The sequence below is a fragment of the Pelophylax lessonae genome (genome assembly GCF_965119305.1).
Source record: "Pelophylax lessonae genome assembly, chromosome: 2".
Taxonomy (NCBI): Eukaryota; Metazoa; Chordata; class Amphibia; order Anura; family Ranidae; genus Pelophylax; species Pelophylax lessonae.
This window is the reverse complement of record NC_138769.1, coordinates 729,309,867-729,331,531: the sequence shown is the minus strand read 5'-3', so window position 1 is coordinate 729,331,531 and position 21,665 is coordinate 729,309,867. Positions and strand designations below refer to the sequence as shown.

The window sequence follows — 21,665 nt, the reverse complement described above, 5'->3', positions numbered from 1 at the left end:
CTTTGCAAATTTACTAGAATACATACGTATTCGTCTTTTTTCAATACTTTGTTGAAGCACCTATGGCACCAATTACAGCCTCAAGTCTTTTTGAGTATGATTCTACAAGCTTGGTACACCTATTTTTGGGCAGTTTCTCCCATTCTTCTTTGCAGGAACTTTCAAGCTCCATCAGGTTGGATGGGGAGCGTCGGGGCACAGTCGTTTTCAGATCTCTCCAGAAATGTTCAAGTCTGGGCACTGACTAGCCCACTCAAGGACATTCACAGAATTTTCCTGTAGCCACTTCTTTGTTATCTTGGCTGTGTGCTTAGGGCCATCCTGTTGAAAGATGAACCTTCGTCCCAGTCTGAAGTCCAGAGATCTCTGGAGCAGGTTTTCATCAAGAGTGTCTCTATACATTGCTGCATTCATCTTTCCCTCGATCCTGACTAGTCTCCTAGTTCCTGCCACTGAAAAAACATCCCCACAGTATGATGCTGCCACCACCATGGTTCACTGTAGGGATGGTATTGGCCAGGTGATGAGCGGTGCCTGGTTTCCACCAGACATGACACTTGCCATTCAGGCTAAAGAGTTCAATCTTTGTTTCATCAGACAAGAGAATTTTGTTTCTTATGGTCTGAGAGTCCTTCAGGTGCCTTTTGGCAAACTCCAGGTAGGCTGTCATGTGCCTTTTACTGAGGAGTGGCTTCCGTCTGGCCACTCTACCATACAGGCCTAATTGGAGGAGTGCTACAGAGATGGTTGTTCTTATGAAAGGTTTCCCTCTCTCCCCAGAAAAACGCAGGAGCTCTGTCAGAGTGACCATCGGGTTCTTGGTCACCTCCATGACTAAGGCCCCTTTCCCATGATCTCTTAGTTTGGCTGCGTGGCCCACTCTAGGAAGAGCCCTGGTGGTTCCAAACTTCTCCCACTCACGGATGATGGAGGTCACTGTGTTCATTGGGAACTTCAATGCTGCAGAAATGTTTCTGTACCCTTCCCCAGATCTGTGCTTCAATACAATCCTGTCTCTACAATCCGGTCTACAGACAATTCCTTGGACTTCATGGCTTGGTTTGTGCTCTGACATTCACTGTTAACTGCGGGACCTTATAAAGACAGGTGTGTGCCTTTCCACATCATGTCCAAGCAACTGGATTTACTACAGGTGGACTCCAATCAAGTTGTAGAAACATCTCAAGGATGATCAGTGGAAACAGGATGCACCTGAGCTCAATTTGAGTGTCATGGCAAAGGCTGTGAATACTTACGTACATGGGATTTTTTTAGTTTTTTATTTTTAATAAATTTGCGAAGACTTCAAATAAATTTCTTTCACGTTGTCATTATGGGGTATTGTTTGTAGAATTTTGAGGAAAATAATGAATTGAATCCATTGTGAAATAAGGCTGTAACATAACAAAATGCGGAATGTGGAAATACCAATCTGTTGCTCTTTATTTATTTTTTTATACTTCTTTAATTATTTTGACTAGGTTACAGGTAATATGACTTTCTCTAACATACCATTCTGCTGATACATGTACATGAATATTAAGATCAAATTCCTTCCATAAACATCAAAGCAGGGGCGTCTTTTCCAATGGGCACGCCCAGCGGTTGCCCGGGGCCCCACTTGCCAAGGGGCCCCACACACAGGGTGGCAATTACACTGTCCCTCCCCCAGGCCACATTAGTTTACCTGGTGGTCTAGGCCCCCCCCCCCCCCCCGTTGTCTGCCGGGCCCCCTGTTGTCCGCCGCTAGCTCTGAGTCTCAACTGCACACTGGTTGCTAGGAAGGACAGCCGATTGGCATCTAGCAACCAGTGACGTTCTGAGAGGACCCATCATGCACAGCGGAGGAGGATCCTCCTCGTCGGCTCGTCCTCCTCTCCTCCGCACCTAGAAGAATGGCTCCACCCACCTCCTCCCTTCATGTGCTGTGCAGCCGTTGTAAAAGGTAATCAGACTGCTGCAGGCAGCTTGATTTCTTTTTTCTCACTCTCTCTCCATTGACTGTCTGTGCCATCCTTTCCCTGCCCTATATATCCTCTGTGCCATCCTCTGTGTGCCATCCTCTGTGTGCCATCATCTGTGTGTGTGCCATCCTCTGTGTGCCATGTTCATCCTCTGTGTGTGTGTGTGTGTCACCCTCTGTGTGCCATCCTCTGTGTGTGTGCCATCCTCTGTGTGCCATGTTCATCCTCTGTGTGTGTGTGTGTGTCACCCTCTGTGTGCCATCCTCTGTGTGTGTGCCATCCTCTGTGTGCCATCCTCTGTGTGCCATCCTGTGTGCCACGTTCATCCTCTGTGTGTGTGCCATCCTATGTGTGCCATCCTCTGTGTGCCATCCCTTGTGTGTGTGCCATCCTATGTGTGCCATCCTTTACCTGCCATGTACATCCTCTGTATGCCATAATCTATGTGCCATCCTATATCTTTCCTGTACATCCTCTGTGTGCCATCCTATATCTGTCCTGTACATCCTCTGTGCCATCCTTTACCTGCTATGTACATCCTCTGTCTGTGCCATCCTATACCTGCCATGGACATCCTCTGTGTGCTATCCTATATCAGTCCCGCACATCATTATATTGTGCAAACTTTATGTTAATGTTTAAACACTGATTTTGACGGAGGTACCAATAAATATTGCCTTATCGATAATTTGCATTTTTATTCTCGTGGGTGATTGTGTAGGCGGGGCCCCAGTGCACTGCATTGCCCGGGGGCCTATAAGGCTCTTAAGATGGCACTGCATCAAAGAACATAAATGTTGCAGAAAAGAGCCATCAGATTATCCATACTTACTAAGCCTTCATGGTGATTGACTCCTTACCCTGTTATGGTTGTTTTTTCCACAATTTTACAAGTTATACCCAGGGGTGAAAATGGGTAAAAGGAGTGCAGTGAACAAACAGGGGAAGTATGGTAGGTAAGGGGAGGGATAGAGAGAGAAGAAGAAAATAGGAAAAGAGAAAAAAAGGGGGGAAGGAAAGGAAGGGGGTGGATCCAGCTCCTCCCTCCATGGCACTCTCCAGGCCAAAGGGGAAACAATTCAGTAAAAGTCCCAGTATAGCAGCCAGGGCATCCAGATTTTAAAATGCTTCTCAGATTGGTTTTTTAAAAAAGCGGTGAGTTGTTTCATAAGTTGGATTTCTGAGACCCTGGCCCATCTGTGCTCAAAGGTTGGTGGATCACTTTTTTTTGCAGGGTACCAGCATGCATGCTTTTTCAGCATTCAGGAGCTGTTTCAGAAGTGTATATTGGTAATGTTAAAATTATATTTGCATACGATGTAAAAGAGAAGTGGCTGGTGAGTCTGAAAGGGACCATCCGGTTAAACTTTTAATGGTGGACTGAACTTCTGACCAAAAAATACCAGGTATTCCCAGAAAATGTATAACAGAGAAAACGAAAGTTGAAATGGATTAAAAGAGGTGCATGGAAGCCAGCCAGCCCTTAGTCTGATGTACTCACCCTCCAGTCTGCCACCAACCAAGTAGACCTGTCTCATGATATAAATAAAGAATAGACAAGTCATGGACGGGGGTGGGTCGGGGGAGGTTTGGGCTGCTCCCTCCCACCTGCCTCCTATCCATCCATTAGCAGCCATGTGCTCCCATTGTGGAGACACTCAAATTAAAAGTGTTAGGACTGCAGGTAAAACAGGGTGCCGTGTTGTGGCCCTGCAGCTTACACATGTGTTTGCAAATGCGTGTCAACTAAACCCCTGTTCTTTATTTATTTATATCATGAGACAGGTCTACTTGGTTGGTGGCAGACTGGAGGATGAGTACATCAGACTGGGGGCTGGCTGGCTTCCATGCACCTCTTTTAATCCTTTACAACTTTCGTTTTTTCTGATACAGGGATGGAGACGCTGGGCACTACCTGCTGGTGTCTCACCTAAAGTCCCGCATAGCCTACATTGTTAATGTGTAAAAGAGAGCCTTCCACCTTTTAGCAATGCCAGCATAGGGATGACACTTGAGGGGTGAACGTATGTAGGAGATGAGGCTTTTTTTACCCCCTGGTGAGTACTTTACAGTTGTTTTCTTGGTATGTGTTTGCCAATGAAGCTTAGTGTGCAAAAGAATTCTATCTGGGCAGGGGAGAATGTCACACCTAGATCCTCTTCCCTTTTATTCTGGAAACTTGGATCCCGTTGATGCTCTCTAGCGATCAGCATAGAGTACGATTGTGATAAGGCGTGTCTGATCGGTACTGTTTCTTAACAAGTTTTTTCAAACGGTGTTAGAGAGTGGATATTTTGGAGTAGGGATCTCAAACAGGAACCAAGTTGAAAACAGCAAAAGAAGTCTAGGTCTGAGCTGAACGAATCCTAAATGCTTACAATGGGCATTTTTTGGAAGGAAAATGGCACACTCTAAATTTTCTTTTGGTATATATCTTACAAAATTGTGAATTTGTGGAGCTATGGGGAAATCTGGTCTTCTTTCACTTGTATTGGGCTTATCAGGTAGTAACCATAATTAACGTAAATGTGATAATGTTAGCGCCCAAATAATCAGATGTCAGCAGCATGCAAACAGTGCCAATATACCAACACGAATTTGAACAACAATATAAAAAAGTTGCAGCGCTGATAAATAAACCAAAATATTAATATAAGTGCAAAAAATGATATTTCAAATCACAATGAAATGTCCAATAAATCAAATTCAATTGAAAAAAGTGAAAAAGGAAAAGTTATTGAATGCCAAATTCCCAGTGCATGATGTGATCTCAGGTGTCACCCATGTTGTCTTTCCTTCACCAAATAGATAAAATGAGAACTCACCAGAAATATATGCTGTCTAAGTTATAGGACAACGACCACGTGTTGAGATATAAATGTGTTGCCTCTCTGGAGATCTCTGTTTATCAGCTTCCGGACCGCCCGCTGCACATTTTTTGCGGCAGACTGGCCCTGCTGCGCGAACCGACGAAGCCCTACTTCGGTCGCATGCTTGGTGCTGGGGGACAAGCATGCACCGCTGGTGGCACGCTCCCGCCCCCACTAGGCAGCGGAGATGCCGATACATGGGACCGGCGGCCGCGATTTCAGAAAGTAAAAAAAAAAAAAAATTTTCAAAATTGTCGCTTATTTTTCGTTTATAGTGCAAAAAATAGAAATTGCAGAGGTGATCATATAGGGATGATCGAACTTTTGAAAAGTTTGTTTCGACCAGAACACCCGAATTTCCCAAAAGTTAGGTTCGGATTCCAGAACCCCATTAAAATCAATGGGACCCGGACTTCTGGAATCAAAAAACACCATTTTGAAGCCCTAAAACCCAATAAATGCCCCTAAAAAGTGCCTAGGGTTCTGGGTCATTCCCCAGGGACTATAAATCAGGCAAAAAAAAGTTCTTAAAAATTGTCGTTTTTGATATATATATATATATATATATATATATATATATATATATATATATATGTATACCCCTAACCCAGAATCTGCATAGTGGGGTCACCCTGACATGGCAGAGTTCGGTCACCCTGACATGGCAGAGTCAGTTCACCCTAAACTACACTACGTCACCCTGACATGGCAGAGTCATTTCACCCTTAACTACACTACGGTCACCCTGACATGGCAGAGTCAGTTCACCCTAAACTACACTACGGTCACCCTGACATGGCAGAGTCAGGTCACCTAAACTACACTATGGTCACCCTGACATGGCAGAGTCAGGTCACCTAAACTACACTACGGTCACCCTGACACTTAAAGGTATCCCTAAAAAAACTAAATTATTGAATCTAACTATAGTGGTATATAATACCCTAACTACACTGCATATCCCTTTCCTTACACTAATAATTGCAAAATGACACTGGAGCTTTACAAGCAGCAGGAGAAACACAAATGCCACTCTCTTCCACAGCCTCTGTATTACAGTGCTAGAGTTTTGGCGTGGCTATGTTATATACTGGGAGGCGTATGGGGGGCGTATTCACTCCTGATTGGGCTCTGGACCCCGTAGTCACTCCAATCACATTTTACTGATGTTTCTGGGCCAATCATGGGCTTTTAAAGCCCAGTTCCTGTCCCATTGCATTTTGGGCGGTTCTGGTGTCCGAATTCCGAAATTTTACCGCAAAAAGTTCGGAATTCGGCCGAATTTCGAACACCCAATGTTCGGGTCGAACCGATGGTCGACCCGAACCGTTCGATCATCCCTAGTGATCAAATACCACCAAAAGAAAGCTCTATTTCTGGGAAAAAAAGGACATTCATTTTATTTGGATACAGTGTCGCACGACCGCACAATTGTCAGTTAAAGTAACGCAGTGCCAAATCTAAAAAAAATGGCCTGGTCATTAAGGGGGTAAAACCTTCTGGCCTTTAAGCGGTTAAAGGATTTTTTATTGTTTCATTTTAGGCATCATTAAAATCACTGCTCCTTTAAAAACAATCTTTTTAAAGGTTTTTTTTGCATTGGTACATGTCCCCCAGGGCAGTACCTAGGCCCCCATGCCCTTTTTATGGGCAATAACTTGCATATAAGCTTTCAAAATGGGGACTTTTGATTTTTCATGTCTCATAGATTTTAATAGAGTTTGGGTCCAAACTTTTTCTCTGTTTGGGAGTTCTAGTGCGAACCATACCGGGGGATGTTTGGCCCATCACTTCTAATCACCTCATCACCCAAAGTCTCCTAGAAAGAGCAGTTCTTTGTGTTGTGCTCAGGCCCCCAGTATTTGTATCTTATGTCCTTCCCTTGAACCTGGGGCGAAAATATATATCAGTATTCAGCTAAACCTGAAATGAATTATATATTTTTGTAGGTATATTTTGAATTAATTATGGAGTATAGTATACTGTTGTTATTGAGAATTATTCTCTATATTATAAACTGTATGATCATTGTGTCATGTCTCCTAGCACCAATAGGATCTCCTGAGGAAGCTGCACAGCGAAACACGTAGTGATCCATTGGTATCCACACATTAGAACCCCATTGGCCCGAACACAGGAGGTCGTGTGTCCTTGTGACTCACAGACACCAGACCCTGGCACATGTCAGGCAATTCACGGGTTCTCTTGCTTTAGGAGCATGCTGTATAGCACTTTTGTGAACATTTATCCATGTTATGTTTTTTTTTTATGAATTTTTCTAGTATGCTGTCTAAATACATTTTGTATGTTTTTTATATCTGAGTATCAAATATTTCTTGATTAACAGTGAGATTAACAGTGGCTGCCTTCAAAGTCCTGTTACCCTTAGGGGTTTCTTTCTTTCTTCCCATCAGTACTGAAGTTGTTTCTGTATATTAGTAATGACTGAACTCTGCTGATTGACTCTCTTTTATGTTCTCCTACAGACTTAAACCATACAGCTGTCTCTGGAAGCTTCAAGCTTTCTTCACTGCTCCAATTGTGAAGTTCTATTATAACGTTGTGTCATATATTGGATTTTTGTGGCTTTTTGCATATGTTCTGATGATTGATTTCCAAACCTATCCATCCTGGAGGGAATATCTCTTATACATTTGGGTCTTCTCCATTTTTACTGAGGAGCTACGTCAGGTATTGTTAGCCTTATTATATTGTTTTTTTTTGTTTTTTTTTTTTATAGCTCCATCAGTTTTCTCTGTGCTTTATAGAATAAAATGAGACATTAGCGTTACAATAATATTCAAGACAGGAGGTTTAGGAGGGCCCTACTCTAGTAAGCTTACAATCTAAGTTACAATCTCAGTTTTCAGGTATTGTCTAAAGTTGGACAGAGAGCTACAGATATTGGGGAAAGGAGTTCCAGAGCACGCAAGAGGCTCTGAAGAAATCATGGCGGCAAGCGTAAGTGAAGGGGATGGGAAGGCTAAAGAGTAGGGATGAGATGAATGCACCTAGGTTTGGTTTGCAGGAGGTTTGTCGAATACCACTTCCTGCTGAAGTTTGGTTTGGTGGGAGGGTGGACGAACATTTAATCCTCTGAATGCCAAACAAAGTTCAGACCGAAACCTACTTTGGTTCAAACCCGCTGTTCATCCCTATTAAAGAGCATGAAATCATGGAAGGAGTGCAGAGGACAGTTGGGTAATGTAGCTTGGGGCTGAGTTGTGGATGGCTTTTTAGGTTATTGTTAGCATTTTGAATCTTATTATATTATTTGTTGGGCTAGTGGAAGCTTGTAGAGGGATTGGCAGACAGGGGTGGTAAGGTGGATGAATCTGGCGACAGTATACATGATGGGCTGAAGTGGGATAGTCTGTTTAAAAGTAGGCCAACGCAATGGAAGTTCCATTAGTTGAAGCAAGAGATAAGGTAGAAACAGGGTATTAGAAGCTAGTAGAGAGATTGGAAGACAGGGGTGGTAAGGTGGATGAATCTGGCAGCAGTATACATGATGGGCTGAAATGGGATAGTCTGTTTAAAAGTAGGCCAACGCGATGGAAGTTCCATTAGTCGAAGCAAGAGATAAGGGAGAAAAAGGGTATTTTGGTGGCACATTTTGAAATACCACAGAGGTGATGGGGGCAAAGATTTGGACAGTGATTGGATGTAGGGTTTGAAGGTGAGGTCATAGTCCAAGATTACCCTTGGCACCCTGGCATAAGGTAAAACTGATGATTGTTCTATTGATCGTGGGGGGGCAGGGGGGATATTGTGAGCTCAGTTTTGGAAAAATTGAGTTTGGGGGAGTGGTGTGACATCTTCAATATGTCAGTTAGTAATTAAGTAATGCATAAGGAGACTGAAGGGTAAGCTGATGAATTGAGAGATAGATTTGTGTGTTATAATCACAGAAATTCACAATATTTCCACCACACCTGTTCCTGGAATGAGCTGGAATCTAAACGGGTGCTGCAGCAACATCGCGTTGGAATCCCCTTCACTGGGGCATATGCTGTCTTAGAATAAAAGGATCTGGACGTAACTAATAAATTCATGGTGTGCTAGTGAATATGTACTTTTATCAGCATAGGAATTGTGCTGCAAGCCATGGGAAGTAATCAACTGATGAAGGGGAAAGGTATGGATAGAAAGGATTGAAGGAGAAACCCTAAGTAAAGTGAATAATGAGAGGAGGAGATGGATTTGTTTTAGATTCTGGAGGAGCACTTAGATAGGTGGCAAGAGAACCAGTGTTAGGAAACGCAATTGGCGTTCGCGCATGCGCCAACCATATTCTGGTTTATTTAATGGCTAACGCGTATTTGCCAATGCGCACGCGCGTTTGCAATGTGCGTGACCCCACGCACATTATGCATGCGTGGGTGCGCACACGCACGTTGACCCGGACGTTCGCACCGAAGGCCTATTTAAAGGCAGCTGGTGCACTTGCACTTTGCTGTCTTGTCTTCAGATTCTCTGTGTTCCTGAACATGCATCCTGTTGATCTCCACCTGATTCCTGTTGACCTTTGGCTCGTCCCTGACCTTGCTTGTCTGCTGCCCGTCCTGAACCCGGCTCGTTTTACCATTCTCTTGGATCCTCCTTGTCTGTTCATCTGCCTTCGGACCTTGACCGGTTCTCCCCCTTGTGGGGCGATCCTGGGGACCACGACTTGGTATTCACCCGCAGCGAAATCCATCCTCACCATCAGAGGCCCTGGTGAAAACTGGTGGATACTTCTACCACCCGCACCATAACAACCAGGATAGAGCAGCATATTGTTTTTTTTTGAGGAGGAACAAATGGTTAACTGTATCAAAGGCAGCAGAAAGGTCTAATAGTTTTAAGGAGCAATAGTCATTGGTGGCAGCAGTTAGCAATTTGAGAAGGTTGTTATCCGTGAGATAGCAGTACAGACTAGGCATTCTAGTAGTTTGGAACAAGCAGTTGGGTCTGAAGGTGTTCCGTAGGGGTCCAGCAAGGGCTTTATAAATCTGGGTTAACCATGGCATGTTTTAAAGAGGAAATAGAGAGGGAGTGACTGAAGTTCTGGGTTAGAGAGCCTAGAATAAAGAAAGAAGGTGACTAGAGCAATTCTTGGGGGGCAGGGTTCAGGAGGCAGGTGGTTAGGTGGGTGTCAGTGAAATGCTTAGCAACCTCCTCTGTATTAACATGGTCAGAAGAGGAAAATGTTGAATTTGGTGGTAGACATAGTATGTTAAGTGGGGGAGAAATCTGGACATACACTATATTACCAAAAGTATTGGGACACCTGCCTTTACACACACCTGAACTTTAATGGCATTACAGTCTTAGTCCGTAGGGATCAATATTGAGTTGTCCCACCCTTTGCAGCTATAACAGCTTCAACTCTTCTGTGAAGGCTTTCCACTAGGCCAGTCTGCAACTTAACTGCAGGTCAGTCAAGTTTCTCCACCCCAAACTCGCTAATCCATGTCTTTATGGACCTCGCTTTGTGCACTGGTGTGCAGTCATGTTGGAACAGGAAGGGGCCATCCCCAAACTGTTCCTACAAAGTTGGGAGCATGAAATTGTCTAAAATGTCTTGGTATGCTGATGCCTTAAGAGTTACCTTCAGTGGAACTAAGGGCCAAGCCCAACCCCTGAAAAACAACCCCACAAGGTCCATAAAGACATGGAAGAGTGAGTTTACGGTGGAGGAACTTTACTGGCCTGGCCTCAACCTGATAGAACATTTTTGGGATGACTTAGAGCGGAGACTGCGACTCAAGCCATCTCATCTAACATCAGTGCCTGACCTCACAAATGTGCTTCTGGAAGAAGGGGTGGGCCAACTTAATATTGAACCCTACTGACTAAGACTGGGATGCCATTAAAGTTTATTTGCGTGTAAAGGCAGGTGTCCCAATACTTTTGGTAATATAGTGTATTTACCTCATTAAACATGGTCACTGCTGTGTTTGTGGAAGGTCTGTTGACACAACAGACTGAGAAATGGCAAGTCATGAAGAGTGCTGTTGGACACCACCAGCATTCTTCATGACTTACTGTTTTTCAGTACAGAAAGGTTTATGAGCTAAGTAATAGTTGTTTTTCTCTTTCCATCCTGGTAACCTGGTAATGTAATCTAATAAAAAAAAAGGTTTCTACTTTAATCGGTGTAAGTTTTAAAACAATTAATGTCACAGTATATGAAAAGAATGCATTTTAGTCTGTAATTGTACCTTTTAGAATGACACTAAAATGATGATTATGGTACAATGCATATAAATGTTATTGACAATCTAAATAAAGATATCCAGCACCCCGCTTAGGAACTTCCGTCAGTATACAGCTTCCTCCAGTCTGGACATAGAAACCAGATTTTTTTTTTTTTTTAAAGCCCGTGGTGTGTGAAACACACTCAAAAGACTTACACCCGGTGCATAAAAAAGTGCACACACGCAAAACGTGAGACACACAAAAAGTGCACAAGGCGTACCCATAGCCCTCCTCCGAAGAGGAAGGGCATTTACCCTGATCCCCCGGGGTGCAAGGCTCCTGACAGGGACTGAGGTACTCACTATGGCCTGCCCAGCCGAAGCCAGACAGACCCCGTTCTCCAGGGGGACTGCGGAAACAGCCCACCCCAAGTACTTGGTGGGGCTCCCCCGAAGGGAGACCCCATGAGAGAGGTCAAACTCAGCCAGAAGGCCGTATCCACCCCCTCCCAAGACGTTCAGGGCAGGCCTGAGGACCTATGCCATACTAATCGTGCAGTGATCAACCAAAAAGGGAAAAACGTGACACACGACAAAGACAAAGAGTGAGGAAAGGGGAAGTGGAGAAGTGCTGGGTAGTGTCAAAGTGCAAGACCTTGACAGGCCCCCCGGGCAGGAATAAAAAATTCCTCTGGTGCTGGCCAAAAGGCCCGTCCCCAGAGGCAGGCGCGGAAAAAGTGTGATGGTACAGTGACCAATGTGCCAAAAAACTCAGGTGAGCTGCCCCTCACCAGTGAGAATTGAGGCACCACTGGGCTGCCACCCCAGGGGCACATACACCACACGCTTTTTCGGTCTCGGCCACCGGCCAGACCCAGTGTAGCCCTTACCTACCAGGAGGCTTGGAACGTGGTCAGCTTAGGGAGAGCCTGCCTTCAACTGGGGACAAGCCTTTTGCAAGGCCAGATTCGACCCAGGAGGAAAGGCCCCCCCACCGCCATCCAAATTCCTTACCAATTACATCCAGGAGCAATACTAACCATCTTTTCCCAGCTTTCTTGCTCCCTTCAAACTGATAGGGGCGGATCCATTCAAATCAGAAGGCGGCGGACCCATCCGGCTTTCTCTGACAGTGCCTACTTCCCAGTCCCCCAGTTTCGCCTGGAGCGCCCTGGTTCATTTCAGCCCCTGCCGATACTAACCATCAAGGTCCATACCAACTGATAAGAACAGATACTACACTTGATCTTAGCCAAAAGGACATAGAAACCATATCTTATAGCTGAGCATACAAAACTAGCCGACAATAGCTTATATGAGAACTGGAACTGTTTATTGAAAACTCACACAGAGTTTATATACCACACAATCAGGTTAGGGTGATCACGTTATTGTATGCAAATGCAACTGCATACAGGAATATCTATAACAAAACTAAGGGACAGCCAACATAAATAGTTAACATTAGGCTACTTAAACAACTAGCCACCTAGATGACTCAGTGCCCACTCAGACTATTTGTCACCAAGCCCTTCACCCTAATACCAAAGTACAATATACTTTATTATAAGCATAAACATCCCACAATGGTTTGATAACAAGGTACAGTGGTCACAATATCAATCACCTCTCCAAGAGATGATCAGACAGAAACAATAGGTGACTTGGCAAAACTAACATTGGGTGAAAAACACTTAGGAGGCACACCATGGGAGAGACTTACAATGAACACATTATGGCAGGAGACCCTTGACCGGTGGCTTAAGCTGATGATATTAACTTCTGTTCTGAGCCTCACAGTCTGAAGCAGTCATTGTTAGTAATGGGGAATCTATGCCCTAAACATGGATCCCAGGCCTAGATTCCCAGAGTCTGTGTGTTTTGGGGGAGACATGAACTTGAATCAGAAACAAGACCACTCCAATGGTCTCCCAGGCATACATCTCCCAAAGAGTAGCGTTTGCTTAAAAGCCAGGACCCATGGTCAGTGGGCAAGAGGCTGCCCTGCAGTCCCCTCTAAATGGCCCTGTCCTAGCTGGGTCTGTTGCATGCCTTAAAAAAATTACTAAACAATGTGTGTGAAAATTTAAACAGTTTAACTAATAGTGGTCAAAAAAATAATAATGAATAATAAAAAATAAAAAAAGCTAAGCGAATGAAAGAGATAAAGTGTTTGTTATCCTAAAATAAAAAATAGAGATCCTATTTCTTTATAGCAGGTTAAACAGCACAGTGCTTGTGCTGTCTAGCCAGCCCCTCTGGAAACTGTAACAAACCGGGCTGATCCTGCCAATTTCTGCCCTCCCCTGTGTGCTGACCACGATAATCATGGCTGCTGAGCCCTGACTACCAAGGTCAGCCTGGGTGCCTCCATCATCCACAGTTCTCCTCTCTGTTCTCCCCCCTCCCTGCCTGTCAGCTAGGGAGTCTGTGTCTCTGTCTCCACCCCACCCCCTGCTGCTGTTAATAAAAAATGTACAATGTCACTGCCAGCCCCTCTCTTTCAAGCTGCCATCTTGCACTGTATAAGTGTTTGTAAGAAACAAAGGCTCTAAATACCTTTTTGTGAAGCAGCTTCAGACCGGTCATGTGACTCCAGCCTCTCTAATAACACAATCCAGGGCAACAGCAGGAGGAGCTGAGCTGCCACTCAGCGGTCACGTGACTTCGGCAGCTTTAATTACACAATCCAGTGCTATAGCAGGAGGAGCCGAGCTGCAGCTCGGTGGTCGCGTGACTCCAGCCACTCTGATAACACAATCCAGTGCTACAGCAGGAGGAGCCAAGCTGCAGCTCAGCGGTCACATGACTCCCGGCCGCTCTGATAATACAATCCAGGGCTACAGCAGGAGGAGCCGAGCTGCAGCTCAGCGGTCACATGACTCCTGGCTGACGTCAGAGGGAGAGATTGGCTCCTCCTGCTGTAGCCCTGGATAGTAATAGCATAGCGGCCAGGAGTCACATGACCGACCTGAAGACACTTCTCAAAAGGGTATTTAGAGCCTTTGTTTCTTACAAACACTTATACAGTGCAGGATGGGAGCTTGAAAGAGAGGGGCTGGCAGTAAAGCAAAATTTAGGGTTACAAACCCTTTAATTAGGCTTGATTAGGGCTTACTAAGGGGCAATAAACAGCTAAATAGGAACAATATGCAGTATATATATGTGTGTGTGTGTGTGTGTGTGTGTGTGTGTGTATATGTATGTATATATGTAGTGGTGTGCCCCTTTATCCAGATGCAGGTGCAAGTCCCTTTAACTCAATTCCCCATAATCCTCTGGGCTCCCAGCATCCCCTGAGTTCCAGGACACGCCCAGGGAGTATAAATGCCAGCTCTGCCCAGCTTCCTGTGCTCAGAGAGATCCTGCCTGATGGGACAGCAGTGACTGGGCAAGTGAGCTGTCCCCAGGTGCTGGGTCCTCATTCGATAAGTCTGGTGTGTGGGCCTCCAGCAGTGAGCACAAAAGCACACAGTATTTATCCAAACCCCAGTCACTGTAGAGGACTCTGTTACAGTCCATGTGGAGAAGTTGTCCAAGCAGTCGGTTGGTCCTATCTACAGCCCCCAGGGCCTCCTGACCAAAGTCAGCATCAGCAGTGCCTGTGTGAAGTCTGTGCCAGCAGGAAATACCCTCAACTCCCAGTCTGCTGAATGAACGATTAATCTCTGGGAACACGTGAGAATATTCAGATCTTTTCCTATCTGTAAACTGAACTCAGAACACTCTGCTGCCCTCTAGTGGCCATTACTAGAGCTGCAATATAATTGTTTTCACACGTTTTATGAATATTTCTCCTTTCCTCATATTGCTGTTTTGTACTGCAAACCCCTGTTCACATGATCTCCTGTGTAATCTACGTTCCACATTGTTAAGTAAAGTAGAAATTGCACATCACCACTGGTCTGATCATTGGCTGATACCATTATATATATATATATATATATATACAGTATATAATGTATGTGTGTGTATTACTGATAAGGCTGCTTTGACTGATATCATAAGCAAATTGAAGATTGCCCCTTTGATCTGCAGATAAATTAAACAAAGCAAATATAATATAACAGTAGTGTTGTTACATGGTACAGGGCTTGGACAAAATTATGGAAACAAGTATAGTAAAACAACAAAATTGTTAACTAATATGGTATTAGTCTGCTTTTGGCATCTAAGACAGCCTGGATTCTCCTGGGAATTGACAAATATAAAATTCAATGCAACTACGAGATTGGAGACAGAGAGCTCTTGGCAATTATCCTGGCTCTCAAAGAGTGGAGACACTTGCTCGAAGGTTCCAGTTCTCATTCCCAACAGTTTTTTATTTGTTAAAAAAGTTTGAAATATCCAATAAATTTCGTTCCACTTCATGATTGTGTCTCACTTGTTGTTGATTCTTCACAAAAAATTACAGTTTTATATCTTTATGTTTGAAGCCTGAAATGTGGCGAAAGTTCGAAAAGTTCAAGGGGGCCGAATACTTTCGCAAGGCACTGTAGACTTCTCCACCAACAGCCCCCTTATATAGAAAAAGGGCAGGGCTACAAAGGAACCCATGCCCCGAGAGGCAGGCATTTTACATTAAAGGGAAACACTCTTACATTAGTGAATGTGGTAAAAATTAACTATCCAAAGAATATTCACATACAAAAAAAAAACTGTATTTCTCTTTCGTTTATTGATGGACACAGCTCCTGATTTTCATAACCATTGGGTTATACTGCCCCCTACAGGAGTAGGACACTAGGCAGAAAAAAGTCTGGCTACACCTATGGGCAGTCCCAAGGGATATACTCCCTACTATAGGAACTCAGCTTTTTTTTCTGCCTAGTCAGGAGAAAGAATTTAGTTCCTTGCAGGGATCTCTGGTCCTGGCAACTTTTTCTGTTCAGATATAAATGTTTCTCCTGTTTTCTTCCTGTTAGATCTACAGTCAGCTGCCGGACTGGGTGACAGTCTGGATAATCTAGATCCAGTGGTCACCCCAGTCTGGCCAGCGAGCACATGCAGACCTCAGCTGTGTTTGAGGGGGGGTGTACTTGATGGGAGCTCCTACCAGGCCCCCCTGTCCTCCTGCCTGGGCCTGTCCTTGAGGCCTAAGGATCCCTCCTGAGTCCCTGGTAGATTTGTGGTTCCGCACGCACGGGGCCGCCATTTTGTTTTAGTGTGCCTTATGTACGCAGACATGTTTGTGTAGTCCAGGGGCCATTTTGCGGTGGTATGCCATTAAAAATAGCGACAGCCATGACAGTGGAGCCCTGTGGGTGGTGATCCCCTAGTACTGACTCCTGGATCTTTTCAACTCCTGATTGCCATTCATGGAGTGCAGATTATCCTGGTGGCTGCAGGTGCCTGTTTTTTCTGCGTGGTGAGTCTGGTGGGGTCCTTTCCCTCTCTGCTGAGGATCGCTTGGTGCTTTGTGCCTGGCGACCGGGTGGTGCTGCCAGGCTATCACCTCTGCACGCAGGGTGTCGGAACTGGTGGGATTATCCTATCATTCACCTTACTTGGTGATTCACAGAGATAAGGTCGTTCCTTCCAAAGGTTGTCTTTGATTTTAATTTGAATGAAGACATTGTGTTGCCTTCCCTGTGTCCCAGGCCAAAACATCCGAAGGAAATGGTCTTGCATGCCCTGGATGTGATCCGGGCAATTAGGGTGTACCTGGCAGCTACGGAGTCTTTTAGGAAGTCAGAGCCACTATTGGCGCTTTTCCACTGCATGGAACCGTACTGGTTCGGCACGCTTTTGTGCTTTTCCATTGCTGGTACCGCATGGTATAGGGTCGGAACGGTTCGGTACGGTACGGTATAGGTTTGCTTTTCCACTGCATGGAACCGAACGGTACGGTACGGTACGGCTCTGAGAAAACAGTACCTACTCGATTGTGGTTCCAACAGGTACCAAACTGGTACCATATCCCACAATCCTTTGCAAGCAGTCACTACTAGCCACTGATTGGTCAGAGAATCCCACCCACCCCGTTGTTATCCCACCCACTTAACTTTAGTACTACTTTAGTGGAAAAGCAAACCTATACAGTACCGTACCGAACCGTTCCGACACTATACCATGCGGTACCAGCAGTGGAAAAGCAAACCGGGCCAAGCAGGGCCGAGTAGAGCCGAGCCGGTACTAGCCGGTACTTGCAGTGGAAAAGTGCCATATTTGTGCTCACGGATGGGCCTTGGAAAGGGTTGTCCGCTTCCTCTGCGACCATTTCAGGATGGATCAGACAGACTGTTATTCAGGCCTATTCCATCAGGGGTCAGGTTCCTCCTTTCTCTGTCAAGATGCACTCTACTGGGGGCGCTTGGTGCCTCCTGGGCCTTCCGTCATCAGGCGTCAGTGACTCAGGTTTGCAAGGCGGCTACCTGGTCGTCGGTGCACACTTTCACAAAGTTCTATAAAGTGGATGTGTTGGCATCTGTGGATACTTCTTTTGGCTGCAAGGTTTTGCAGGCTGCTGTTTAGAGGACCTGATCCTCTTGAAGGTGTATTTGTTTTTTTTCAGATAAGCTCCAGTTGTTTTGGTTAAGCTCCTGTTGCCTGGTTGGCTACTGTTTAGCCTTGGGAATTTTTTTGCTGTTCCCATCCCTCATATTTAACAATGCTTTGGGACATCCTAATGGTTATGAAGATCAGGAGCTGTGTCAATCAATGTATGAAAGAGAAAATGGGATTTTTGCCTTACCATAAAATTAATTTCTCTGATGTTCATTGACGGACACAGCACCCACCCCTCTCTGGAGTTATAATTCTTCTGACACTGCTTGTAACAAACTGAGCACCTATAGCAGGGAGAGGGAGTATATCTCCTGGAACTGCCCATAGGCGTAGCCAGACTTTTTTTCTGCCTAGTGTCCTACTCCTGTAGGGGGCAGTATAACCCAATGGTTATGAAGATCAGGAGCTGTGTCCGTCAATGAACATCAGAGAAATGGATTTTAAGGTAAGTTGAAAATCCCATTTTATGCTTGCACATGATTGGATGGTGGAAGCTTAAGCGAAATTCCCTTATGAAGTAAACATTCCCGTTACAAAATTAAAAGCTTTTTGTCTTTAGTAAATCAACCCCATGGTTGTTTGTTGCATTTTTGTTATCTTCTTGTCGATCCTCTCTGTTATGTTCCTACCAGCTTGGCTGTCTGCTAATCTGTATAGATCTTAGAACATGTTCTAATTATTTTACTGCTCTGTCCTCTGCCTCCCCAGCTGTTTTATGACCCGGAGCATTGTGGCTTTGTGAAGAGCGCTGTCCAATACATTTCAGAGTTTTGGAACCAGGTGGATTCGCTGGCTTTGGGGTTATTCGCTGTTGGGCTGATATGCAGGTGAGGCCTCTAGCAATAGTCCTGACTGTGTAACTCTACAAAAGTGAACTTCTATTTAAGCAGGAAGAATCAAAAATAATTATTGGGATTTTGTTAAGGTGCAAAACAACAACAATACATAACTTTAAAACATTACAGCATTTTTATTAGAGGTTTCCATAAGATCAGAAAGTATCTTAAAATCATCTAACAAATTGCACAGCATATTCCATGATTTCAATGATACTTTAGACAGTTGTCACAAGTATGTTGCTAAAAGTAATTCTCTCAACATGTTTAATATGTTTTCATATACTGCTTCCTCTGGAGAGTATACTGCAACATACAGGTTGCATCAAAAAAATCGAAATAGGAAAACAATTGTTTAGGACTAGATGACACAGTGGTGGGATTCAAAAATTTTAGTAACCAGTTCCGACTTTCAACCATGGTTTAATATTTTTTTCTTTAATGTCAAACAAAAAAACGATCGCGGGTGTCGGGCAGCCATCGGCGCCAGCTTCCCCGCTAACGAGCGGGGGCGGGAGCATGCCTCCGGCGGGGCACGCTCGCCCCCTATGTCCTCCGAAGCGAGCGCCGTACGGGTACGGCGGTTCGCCTGGGAGAGCCGACCTGCCGCAGTATATACACGGCGGCTGGTCGGCAAGTGGTTAAGGGTCAAAGAGGCCTAGGTATTTAAAAATGATGCCGCTTTGTAAAACATTTACCTTGATTCCTATACCTTATGTGTTACACTTCCCAGGTTTTAGGAACAAATCCTCCTGAAGAGTGAACACATTAGCAGCGCTATTATGTCATAGAGTGCCCGTGTCACAAACAATATGTGGGGAGAACCACAAGGCCATTATATGTACGCATTAGAGAACACATAAAAAATATCAAAAATGGCTTCCCTAAACATGGCCTATCAAGACATTTTCTTGAAACACATAACAAAAACCCAAAAGGCCTAGTATTCTACGGCATTGATACCATCAAGGCCCACTGGAGGGGAGAGAACAAAACCAGGAAGATCTCGAAGAACGAAACAAAGTGGATATTCCAATTAGAATCACTCCAGCCTGGGGGACTGAACCTTGATGTAGACCTTAACTGCTTTATTTCCAATTACTAAAACATCCTAAGTCTAAGCTACCCACCTATCCTCCAAACAATGGGGACATATGAGGCCATAGTACATACACAAACATGGGTAACCCTATTTTATATATATTTTTTTATATTTTTTATATATATTTTTTTATATTTTTTTATATTTTTTATACATATTTCTACATTTTAATTTTCTATAGATTTTTTACACATATTCCGATTCTGATTCTATATGTGATATTTATTAGGATTATTATATACCCCTAGGCCATTACAATAAGACACCCCAGGTCCTAGATTGACAAACATGAGTTAGATCTATGATGATCCCTATATATGCATATGTATGTATCAATTATATAGCTGATCATGAAACATTAATCGTTTTGCTACAGGATATAGACTAGTGATAATAACATATGTATCAAATAAGTGTTGGGTGTTTACCAGACCACCGGTTATATAATACCACTTTTCTATTTACAATTACATCTAACGGTTGAATTTTAATCAATTCTAGCACTACTTCCGTAGATTTTATTACCACATATGTGTCGTCTCTTATCACTCCTTTCCAACCTCACCATACACGGTATTAATTTTTTAATTCAACTTAATCTTTCAAGGTTTATTCATATTAATTAGCACATCAATTCTCTTTATTGCACATATATATATATAGACCCAGTCACATACTTATTTTTAATCTATATTTATATATTAATATTAATTAGCACTTGATCCGCATATTTCACATAATTGGTGTCCTCTATGTATTCTATTATATCATCCCATTTAATTATTATCTTTTACCTTCACCGGAAATAAGTTTTAAGCCAATACTAGGTCTTAAATTATCCATTTTGGTTTTAAATTCCCTTTAAAACGTTTGGATATGAATATCTCTCAAAATATCTTTTTTAGTACACTCATGCTAAACAACATACTATATACTTCTCCTCATAAATTCCGATATATAATTAAATATTGTCCTCCATGCACCTTATCTGCGTTGTTGATTAAGTCCATATTTAGCCCAAGTTCTGGTATCTATATACATTTATTTCTCTTTATATATATTTTTTATATATATTTCCGTTAGCTACTATATAGATTTGTCCCTATAGCAGACACCGATGTGCCTACTATACACACATGTAACCATTCACATAGCCTTTTTAATGTTTACTTCCTGCTTCCCAATTAAAAACATTCCTGCCCGGTAACTTCTGACAAATTTATCCTTTAAATTCCCCGATTGGCCACATATTCTCCTATTAGATTAGCACATCTGTGATCCATACTCTGCCTAGCAACAAATGACGAGCTATGACTTGATTGGCTACAATGCCTAAGCTCAATACTTCCGGAACGGGTTGCCTGGTAACCACATTACATTTAAGGAAACGGAGGCGACGTGGCCAGCGCTTCTCCAGATGACGTCAGTGAGACGAAACCGGTAGAGAGCGTGACCACGTCATTTCCGTTTTCAGAACCCGAGGCCTGGAACGCACATCCGGCGGTTGACGCGCACGCCATCCACTAGCGTGCACCGCAAGTGAGGAGGTTGCGGTTCCTATGCCAGACGGGCATACGATAGGTTATACTTTTATGTGAGTACATGTCCTTCTTTTATTAATAAAGTGTTTTTAAAACGATACTACACTATTGGAGGCTCCTTCCCTTTTCTTCCACATACCCTGGTACTGAATTGGAATTTATTACACCTATTGAGCGGACACCTGTAAGGAAAGAGACCAAGATCTTGGGATATCCTGATTGCCAGTGTATGGGAGCGATCCCTTATTATCGACCCGCTGTTTACCCCTGTAGGGGTAAGGGAATCTGGTAAGCGCAGGACCCCAGGCTCAGGGGAACACTTCTTCCTTCTGCCCATTCACCACACCCTGGGCATAGAGAAAAGAGCACCATAATCACTATGGACTATACCATCTAGGACTTCTTTGGATCTGTCAGAACCACTGAGACTGCACCTAGGCTTTGAATTTACTTGCTTTATAATTTATAAGGACACCAAAACATTTTTTTGTGCTGCCGTTTCTCTTTCTTTTTCACAGCAGTATAGCAGAAAAGATCATTTTGATCACTTTTTTTCACGCTTTTGCACGCGTATATATATTTTCTGGCAGCTATATATATATATGCACTTTATTGGCACTTATATGTATTAAGATTTTATGGTGATATTTATGGATTGTGATG

General features: G+C 43.8%; 1 protein-coding gene across 1 annotated transcript in view; it reads left to right on the top strand.

Moving 5' to 3' along the window:
- The window catches only part of LOC309548319 (transient receptor potential cation channel subfamily M member 2-like), a gene marked incomplete at both ends in the record, with an annotated part of 196,068 nt that overhangs the window by 97,795 nt on the left and 76,608 nt on the right, over positions 1-21,665 (top strand). Inside the window, 2 exon segments of the mRNA XM_082248258.1 lie at positions 7,321-7,525; positions 18,232-18,350. Of these exon segments, the coding sequence (XP_082104384.1) occupies positions 7,321-7,525; positions 18,232-18,350 (324 nt within the window).